The sequence below is a fragment of the Polyergus mexicanus genome, unplaced genomic scaffold (assembly GCF_030449975.1).
Source record: "Polyergus mexicanus isolate NDT 795.1 unplaced genomic scaffold, iyPolMexi1.0 SCAF_1, whole genome shotgun sequence".
NCBI classification, from domain to species: Eukaryota; Metazoa; Arthropoda; class Insecta; order Hymenoptera; family Formicidae; genus Polyergus; species Polyergus mexicanus.
The window spans coordinates 10,909,735-10,919,886 of record NW_027223321.1 but is presented as its reverse complement, the minus strand read 5'-3'; the positions used below and the strand labels follow the sequence as shown (position 1 = coordinate 10,919,886).

General features: G+C 29.8%; 3 protein-coding genes across 7 annotated transcripts; 1 reads left to right on the top strand and 2 right to left on the bottom strand.

Moving 5' to 3' along the window:
• Window positions 1-7: 7 nt before the first annotated feature.
• LOC138934575 (transmembrane emp24 domain-containing protein 1-like) lies at window positions 8-2,271 on the bottom strand. The gene is made up of 4 exons (XM_070298495.1): window positions 1,963-2,271; window positions 1,318-1,514; window positions 1,122-1,188; window positions 8-1,012 (listed from the first exon to the last, which is right to left on the bottom strand). Exons 1-4 carry the CDS (start codon window positions 2,152-2,154, stop codon window positions 782-784), a joined length of 687 nt encoding a protein of 228 aa, XP_070154596.1. The 5' UTR covers window positions 2,155-2,271; the 3' UTR covers window positions 8-781.
• A 1,105-nt stretch (window positions 2,272-3,376) lies between these two features.
• LOC138934558 (transmembrane emp24 domain-containing protein 6-like) lies at window positions 3,377-7,223 on the bottom strand. 5 transcript variants are annotated; one of them, XM_070298463.1, is made up of 7 exons: window positions 6,996-7,223; window positions 5,448-5,670; window positions 5,221-5,342; window positions 4,777-4,956; window positions 4,125-4,321; window positions 3,930-3,996; window positions 3,377-3,826 (listed from the first exon to the last, which is right to left on the bottom strand). In XM_070298463.1, exons 4-7 carry the CDS (start codon window positions 4,867-4,869, stop codon window positions 3,584-3,586), a joined length of 600 nt encoding a protein of 199 aa, XP_070154564.1. In that variant the 5' UTR covers window positions 4,870-4,956; window positions 5,221-5,342; window positions 5,448-5,670; window positions 6,996-7,223; the 3' UTR covers window positions 3,377-3,583. The 5 variants fall into 5 exon arrangements, with proteins under 5 accessions (XP_070154564.1, XP_070154573.1, XP_070154555.1 ...); XM_070298472.1 differs by lacking the exon at window positions 6,996-7,223 and adding an exon at window positions 5,929-6,358; XM_070298454.1 differs by lacking the exon at window positions 5,448-5,670 and having other exon boundaries at window positions 5,221-5,390.
• On the top strand, window positions 6,865-9,621 carry LOC138934593 (ileal sodium/bile acid cotransporter-like). The gene is made up of 7 exons (XM_070298530.1): window positions 6,865-7,430; window positions 7,859-8,137; window positions 8,203-8,412; window positions 8,519-8,693; window positions 8,761-9,023; window positions 9,104-9,290; window positions 9,360-9,621. Exons 1-7 carry the CDS (start codon window positions 7,398-7,400, stop codon window positions 9,566-9,568), a joined length of 1,356 nt encoding a protein of 451 aa, XP_070154631.1. The 5' UTR covers window positions 6,865-7,397; the 3' UTR covers window positions 9,569-9,621.
• Window positions 9,622-10,152: the final 531 nt, after the last annotated feature.

Genomic DNA, 10,152 nt, shown 5'->3' with positions numbered 1-10,152 from the left:
TATTATTTTTTATACAAATACAATATAAATATATAAATCTTATATATTCCTTAAATGTCTTCATGATCATACATAATAATAGCTGAAATTAAAAACGAACAGTTTAGTTAAAACCAATTAAAGATGGATATAGAACATGTGATTTTGCATAAATGCAAAATATGTAACAGTCTTATATGATATAAGCAGCGCTGTGGCTTGTAAATACATCAATATATAAAAAAAAATCGAAAAGGAAATATATGTCGATATATTCATTATAAAAATTATCAAAAATAGCATGTGTTTAAGATTAATGAAAGTATTATGTGGTAAATTTGATAGAAAAATTATGTGCATAATGCATAAATTATTGTATTTATATGCAAAATCTCATCGGTGCTAATATTTTGTTACGTTCTTGCTAATTGAGAATTCATGTTTTTATTTGTTACAGACTAATATATATAAATAAAAATATATTTTTTCATCTTACAAAAGAAATTCTTAAATTTGTCCACTCAATAATGAATTTCTATATGTAACGAATTTTTTGTATCTCTGCAGATAATCTCCAAAAATAATTTCATATAAATATATATAACAGCATCAAAATGACATATAATTTTATCAAACAATGAAATATGCATTGTATTCACTAAACTCAAAAGATTTATATGCATATTTATGTCTATAGATTTTTATATAACATATGAGCTTAATCAGTTGATACAATAGTCTTATCACAATAGTAGTGGACAATGCTCTTATCGAGTTAACGATTGGCAGTTATTCACTAATGTTAAATGCGTGTCTTAGAATATCCAGATGGTTTTATGTCAAATAATTTCCTAACGAAATACACTTGTATCATAGTTGTCACTGTGATAACAACCACTTGCGCAATTGACCACGTTTGCACATAAGAGTTATTGTCCAATAGCAGATTCAAGTCTCTCTCCTCTCTGCTTCTGCTCCAATGTTGAGTTTGCAGCATTTCGTTAATGTTTTTTTCCACATGCACAATTGCATTCTGAAAAAAAGAAAATACATATAATATTGTAAAATATGTAAATCAAATTTATATATTATTTTTAATTACAGATTAACTTTTGCAGAAAAAATACTTATAATATATGTACCGTAAAATTCTCGACAGAAAGATTCAGTTCTTCCAGTTCCTGTGTATATTGTTGCCATTGATCATACCTATATTAACAATAATAATTAATAACAAGTCAATAAATAAAATGACATTACACATATATTATTTTATATGCATAATGTAATTTTCCTAAATTAATCTTGCAGATAATTATTTTTCTTCTCTTTTCTTACCTAATCACTGTGATATACAAGTTCACTAGTTTCGCAGCAAATCTTGAAAACTGATTATCAATGCATACACTATAGTAACCACCGTTTATTGATTGATCTTGATAATCGCCATTAGGACGCCATTGATAAGGATAAACTAAGTTTCCCTCTGGATTTCTCACTGCAAAACCAGCTTTTCCATCTCCACCACGCAAGACCTACAATCAAGACAAACTGCTTGAATCAGTACAATTGACATGTAAAATATTATTTTCTTGTAACACATTTTCTATTAATTCTTGTAATATATTCTCAGTCACAAAAAACGATTCATTAGATGCAGCCAGAAAAAAATTATCAATTTTCAGATCTTATATAATAAAATTAATATGTTCTGAAAACAAGCAAACATGTGTCAAGCCACTGGGTCATTGCTTTCAAAGCAGATGGCTAAATAGGAGTTCACGAGACGTGCACAAGCTGTCAAAGCGAGAACACGTGTCGCCGAGTTATACACGTAGCGCTTTCTCGAGACACGAAATATCTCGTGACCCACTATGCAACCATATGGTCGATCAAATAAGTCGCGTTGTTATTCCTGATCTCGTTTTGTCAGTCAAACAATTTTCGATAATAGATATCTGGCCAGTCAGTTAGTATATATACCTGAAAACTGACGTAGAAAGTTGCACTCGGGTTCACGTATTGAGAGTAACAATCCTCCTTGCCGGCGTCGATGTGCACCTTATAATCCATCGCGACCGCGGGCAGATTCTCGTAAGAAAAGCTATCGGTCTCGAAGGGCGCGATCAGGAGCAAGAATATGCCGAGTAGCACGAGCTGCGTGTGGTGAGACATTGCTTGAATACGATTAGCATTACAATGAATGACGTTCACCGGCACGCATAATATCGCGAACAAGACTGCTGACCTACTGAATATACTGACTACTGACTACTGACATTGACAGCCTCCAGACTCCAGAATCTAGCTCTGCGCTTTGCGGCTTTACCCCTATCGGCATCCAGCTGAACTTATCTACCATAGCTTAACGCAGTCTCTCAGCTGATTGTAATCTTTAAATTTTAAATAGATGTTCTCTTTTTAGTTGCATCTTCTATATCTATATTTTACATTTTTCTCTTTCTTTTTATCTTCAATGCTTGCGGTAAATTTATTTCATTTTAAATGCAAGAAGTGTAACGTAATGGAACTTCCTTGAAAGAGCAGGCGGAAAACAATTTATGTTTCTCCTACCTGCATTATTTGCACCTCAAATTTTTATATTCGTCGTCAAAGTATGAGAAATAATTTTCTAAAATCTTTTATCACATAACATATTGAAACTGTAGAAGTTGAAAAAAATGATATTTTACATATAGATTGTATATAAAAATGTAAAGAGAAAAATAAGAGAATATTGTAACAAAAATATATATCCATCTCTGTTTATTATTATTTATATACATATATACAATATAAATAATATAAATATATAAATCTTATGTATTCCTGAAATGTCTTTAATATGATCTTGCATAAAAATATCTAAAATTAAAAACGAACAATGAGTAAAAATGAATCAAAAATGGATATAGAACATGTAATTGTGATAAGTGTAAAATGTGTAACAAATCTTATATGATATAAGCAGCATTATAAAAATTATCAAAAATAGCATGTGTTTAAGATGAATGAAAATATTTTGTGATAAGTTTGATAGAAAAATGCATATAAATGCAAAATCTCATTGGTGTTAATACTTTTTGTTATGTTTTTGCTAATTGAGAGTTCATGTTTTCATTCGTTACAATATAATCTATGTCCAAAAATATATATCTCCATCTTACAAAGAATTTCTTAAATTTGTCTACTTGTTAATAAATTTCTGTATGTAACGAATTTTTTGTATCTCTATTATCTCTGCAAATAATCCTCCAAGAGTAATTTCATATAAATATATATATAGCAGCGTCAAAATAACATATAAATGTATCGAACGATGAAACATGTATTGCACTTACTAAGATTTATGTTTCGAAAGATTTATATGTATAGTTATACTGTTATCTAAATTTTTGTATCTCTATCATCTCTGCAGATAATTTCCCAGAATAATTTCATATAAATATATATATAGCAGCATCAAAATAACATATGAATATCGAACGATGAAACATGCATTGTACTTACTAAACTCGAATTTTTGACATATTAATCAATTAATACAATAGTCTTATCACAATAGATATTGGACAATGCTCTTATTTCAGCTAACAATTGGTGGTTATTCATTAATGTTAACTGTGTATTTTAGATGTTCAAATGGTTTTACATGAAGTAACTTCCTAACGAAATACACTTGTATCATAATCGTCATTGTGATGATGATCACTTGTGTGATTGACCACATCTGCACGTAAGAGTTATTGTTCAACAGCAAATTCAAATTTCTCTCCTCTCTGTTTCTCTTCCAATGTAGAATTCGTAGCATTTCATCAATGTTCTTCTCCACATGCACAATTGCATTCTGAGAAAAAGAAAACATATATAATATTCTAAAATATGTAAATCAAATTTGTATATTATTCTAATTGCAGATTAATTCGCAGAAAAATATTTATAATATATACTGTAAAATTCTGGATAGAAAGATTCTGTTCTTCTACCTCCTGCTTATATTGCTGCCATTGATCAGACCTATATTAACAATAGTTATTGATAACAAAATTAATAAATTAACACTATACATACAATATATTATTTTATATGGATAATAGGTTTCTAAATTAATCTTGTAGATAAGTCTTTTTCTTTTCTTCTTTTACCTAATTGCCATGAAATACAAGTTCACTACTCTTGGACTGACTAATGATAAGCGATTATCAATGCATATACTATAATAACCACCGTTTACTGATTGTTCTTGATAATCATCATTGTGCTGCCATTGCCAAGGATAAATTATGATTCCCTCTGGATTTTTCATTTCAAAACCAGCTTTTTTATCTCCACCTCGCAAGATCTACAATCAAAACAAGCTACTTGAATCACATAGTGCAATTGATATATAAAATATTAATAATTTTTTTATAACACTTTTTTTATTAATTCTTGTAAAAAATTCTGAGTCACGAAAAACGATTCATTGAATATAGCCAGAAGAAGATTATCAATTTCCAGTTTTATATAATAAAATTAATATGTTCTGAAAGAAAACACACGTGTTAAGCCACTGGGTCACTACTTTCAAAGACAAATGGTTAAATAGGAGGTCACGAGTCACGAGACGTGCACGAACTATCAAAGTGAACACGTGTTGCCGAATTCACATAGCGCTTTCTCGAGATGCGAAACATCTCATGACTAATCGCACAAACATGTACGATCAGTCCAGTCGCGTTATTATTCTCTCAATCTCATTTTTTCAGCTAGACAATTTTCGCTAATGGATATTTGATCGGTCAGTCAGTAATATACCTGGAAACTGATGTAGAAAGTCGCACTCGTGTTCACGTATTGATAATAGCATTCCTCTTTTCCGGGGTCGATGTGCACCTTGTAATCCTTCATAGTCACGGGCACCTTCTTGACGTAAGACAAATTGATCTCGGTCTTGAAAGGCGCGATCAGGAACAGGAACACGCCGAGTAGTACGAGCTGTATGTGATGGTAAGACATAGCTTAGGCACGATTAGTGTATTACAATGAATGATATTCACCGGTTACGAATATTGCGAACGAAATTACTGACCTACTGAATACTGACATTGACAGGCTCTACGTGTCATGATGTAAATATAAATATAAATATATATATATATATATATATATATATATATATATATATATATATATATATATTTACATCATATTATGTGTGTTGCTTTATCCTTATCGGCACCTAGCTGACCCTGAACTTACCTATCATCTCAGCACATGTCTCTCAGCTGACTGTAATCTTTAAATGAATGTTCTCCTTTTCAGTTGCATCTCCTGTTACATCTATCCCTTTTTTCTCTTCAATGCTTGGTGATAATAAACCTCTATTTCATTTTGAATGCAAGAAGTGTAACATATAGTAGTGCAACTTCCTTGAAAGAACAGACGGAGAATATATTTGATGAGTATATTATATGTTTCTCCTATACCTGCATTTTTTGCATCTCAAATTTTTCTCTTTTCTTTTTATTTATTTTTATCTCTTCTTTTTTTCTATAGTACTTTTCTCATATAAAGAACTACGCTTACGCTCTTCGCTTACTCTTATTTTGTATTAATTATTAAATACTTTTTAAGTATAGAAGATATCCTGCATCACATTTTTCGTTTTCCGTTTATAAAGCAGTACTCCAAGAGAATCATTTTTATGTGCTAAAAAACATGCAATAAAAGCATTCTACTATAGTGTTCTAACTCAATATTGAAGTATGTATATATATATAATTTATTTCTCTTCGATGCGTAGAAAATATGTAAATGTATGTAGAAAGTATATATAGCGAATTAAAATAGATAAAAGTAAAGCGTATCAGTATGCATTTTTTAATCATTTATCAGAGTATTTAATGTATATAAACTGCTTATTAACGTATGTGAATATTTTATTTTGACAGAGAGAAAAAGAAATACCGATTTTATAAATATCATCTATACTTTCTACAGATAAAGTCTATTGGGATATATATCGGTCATCTCTCCCCTCCAGCCTTCCAGTTACTTCTGTCTCGAGTACTCCACGATTACGATCAGGAAAGCGGCGAAGACCAGTCGTCGAGACCGGAGATTAACGGAAATCACGTTAGTGCTCGTTCGGGATATTTTCGCGCCAAACTATACCGGACACATCGTGCGGAAGACTCTTATGAGTTCAATACTACGTATATATTATTGCCAATGCTGATAATAAACGTCGCGAATCTTTTTGCGAAGTAAGTCCCTACAAACATTCTCTATCACCTAATGAAAATGTCACGTATATATACGCATTCTGGATACGCCGTGTAATATTTGTCGCAGCAAATTCAGATTATATCATTATAAAATTTGATCGGTGAATCGTGAAAGTGATCGATCGATCCAAAAAATTAAGTAATAGGAAAAAATTTTTACTATGAATATATATAGATTATAGATATATTTTATCGATTTGAGTTTGAATAGATCGTCTCTTATTTTTGATTTGCAATGAGCCATTGCAATTGTCGTTGCTTGCAGAAAAATTGAATGCAAAAGAAGAGCTAAAAATGTTTTAAAGATAAAAATTTATATAGAAAATTGATTCATTTAAATTAAAAATTTTATATTTTACTTTTTATATATTTTTTAAGTATATATACAAAAGTTTATGTAATGTAACAAATAATAATACATATCACTCTATAATTAAAAAATTCGAGAATTATATAAATCTTAAAAATTAAACATTGAAAAATTTTATGAAAATTAATTGAAAAGCTGCATTGTTTGATTATTATTAAACTATAAAAAATTTTTAATTTTATTTTTTTAATGTACTTTAATCTTACATTCCATTTCCCTCCAAAAAAAAAAAAACAAAAAAAACAGCTGTTTATATTCGCGCGCACGCATACGATAAAGAGAATCCGTCATTCCGCATAAAGATAGCGCTTGATTAATTATCTCAGGTTCAGTGTCAATCGATAGAGTGATAAATAATAAAATAAAAAAAAACATACCAAAGCTTGGCGTACCGATTGGCGTTGCAACTCGCCTGTACACGCAGTGTCTGCGAAAATAGCTGCGTGCTTGATGCGTTTAGTGTTTAGTGTGTCTCAATAATAGTGCATCTCTTCGACAAGCCAAAGAGCGAAAGTAGCGCGACGATGTCGTATATGTATATTTATAGCGAAGTCACAGATTTCATGGAATCGCCGGCGATCAAACGGCGTCTCCCACCATCCTGTTTGCAACCTGTAATGCAATCACGCGTTGATTATGCAATTTAGCTATAATATACGTTTTGCGGTCGCAAACCGTGACTTCGTTTATATTACTGATACTTACTCGAGTATAATAAAAAAGAAATAACACGATTATGCCGATGAGCTTATATATAATTTCTTACGCGGCAGTAAATAATGTCAAGGCATACAAACTCGATGCACGCAAAGGTACGTGTACATAATATTTTGTATGTTTTATCACCGTATGTCGCAATTTTTTGTCTCGCTTGAAATTTTGAAAATCGCTTATCCGATTATTTGAGGAATATGATAATTTCTTTCGAATGATATATATTTAATTTCTATAAAAGAGGGGTATGATCTCTTCCTTACTGCAATTAAATTGATTCGTATACTATATTATTCTGCCACCAGTTTAATACTTATCTAATCACAGTTTATTCAATCTATCTCTTTCTTCTTCTATTTACCTTTTTATTATATCCGTATCAATTTGACAATTGCTTGAGTTTTGCATCATATTTAGTATTAAGCGCAAAAGACGATTGCTGTGTAATAGACAAATGTAAATTTCTTTTAAGGAAACAAATTGATTCATATATTAATTGTTTTTTTTATTTATTATTTTTTTACAGAGAATGACGGGTGCCACATGCATAATAGGATTATTGTTATTGAAAGGAGTAGCAGCATGGACTGTTGATATTGTACATGATATAACTGTACATATGAATCATGTAACATCAGTTCCATTTAACATACTTGATCATAATTTGTCATCCTTAGTTGTCACTAGTCAGGACAATGATATCGCGATACCAAGTTTTGAGCTGAATGAAAATAAATCTTTTAATGGTATTTTAAATGTTACCGGTGTATTTCTCGGTAGAACGAAATTAATATTTACTTTGGACGTAAGTGCTAAATTGTAAGTAATTGGCATTGTTTATTAAAAAATATAATAAAGATTTCTTTTTAGGTTAAAGACAGCCAGGAGGTCTCTCGTATCATTGTAATACGAGAAGAACGAACAATAGATACCATATTCACTGCCAGTGTTGCAATACTTGTATCCATTTTGTATATTAATTTTGGATGTGCAATGGATTGGGATGTATGCCGCGATACATTAAAGAAGCCAATTGGCCCAGCTATAGGATTTTTTTGCCAGTTTCTGATTATGCCAGTGGTAAATTTTTTTATTGTACATATAATATTACACTGATAAATAGATATGTTCCATACTTTATCAAACAAGTCTTCTGCAAATTTATATTAGTTTCCATTATTTCCAGTTAAGTTTTCTCATTGGATATCTTTTATTTCCTGATCGTCCTGAACTGCAAATAGGCATGTTCTTCACAGGGATAAGTCCAAGTGGTGGTGCTTCTAATATTTGGACGGTATTACTTGATGGCAATTTAAATCTCTCAATCACAATGACCACAATATGTACTATTGCTGCATTTGGTAAGGAATTAAAAAATAAAGATAATTCTTGCATATAACATCCTAAAGAAAATTTTATTCTTTGCAGGAATGATGCCGTTTTGGATCTTTACATTGGGCAGGCATATTTTTGCACAGGGACAACTCGCAGTACCCTATCGTCAAATTGGTACTTTTGTGATTGGTCTCGTAATTCCACTACTAATAGGATTTGTCATCCAAAGAAAGTTTCCAAGAGTATCAAAGATATTAGTTCGGATAATGAAACCTTTTTCTATAGTTTTAATTATATTCATTGTTATATTTGCCATTACAACTAATTTGTATCTTTTCAAACTATTTTCATGGGAGGTAAGCTAATATTTTTCTTCGATAAATCTACATATAAAATATCAGTATGCAAAGTATACATGTTTATTTTCTTGTTTCAGATTGTAATCGCAGGAATGGGTTTGCCTTGGTTGGGCTTTACATTTGGTCTTATAGTAGCGAAAATCTGTAAGCAATCCCAAGCCGACATACGAGCAATAGCTATTGAAACAGGTATTCAGAATACTGGTGTAGCCATTTTTTTGTTACGTTTTACATTAAAACCACCTTCCGACGACCTAACTACTGGTAAGTTTATACAAATACTCATATACAAGTATTTATCTTAATTGTCTAATAAAATGCACTTTTTTTTAGCGCTTCCCGTGTCTACTGCAATTATGACACCAATACCATTAACAGTTCTATACATAATAAAATTAATTTATCGATATACACATAAAGCAGAAAGAAAAATAGTACTAGAGATTGTTCCATCATTAGAAAAACTTCAACAAACTACAAATATTTCTACTATCACACAATTGAATGAATCTAAAGAAATTACTCAATTGAATGATAATTGATTGAATTGTGTAGAGTAATCCCATGTTTCTATGTTTACCATAATGATATATTAAATAGGATATATATATATATATATATATATATATATATATATATATATATATATATATATTATTTTCATATATATGTATATTTATATTGTATATTAATGTAAAAAATCTTAATAAGGATTGTAAATGGTTGTGGAAGCCATATAATTGTAGATAATAATATTTGTTTATTGTTATATATTAAACATTGTTTAAGAAATGTTTACAGTAACGATACTTAATAGTATATTATAACTAACAATAATTTATAATTAGTATGTTGTTATTTATAATTAGATGCAAAGAGATATAATAGGCTTAGGAAAGATATCTATTAAATTTTTTGTAAAATCTCATCTGCATTTATATACTATTTTTAAAGGTGCAAAAAATTAAGGAATGTTTATATTTTTCTAAGCTTGTTTTTAATTATAAAAGATAATAAATTTTAATTGTTAAATGTGTAAATTTATTTATACATAAATATATTTTTCAATTTGTAAGTACATTATATCTGAAAATATTGAAATTGAAAAGAATAAATTCTTGAATTG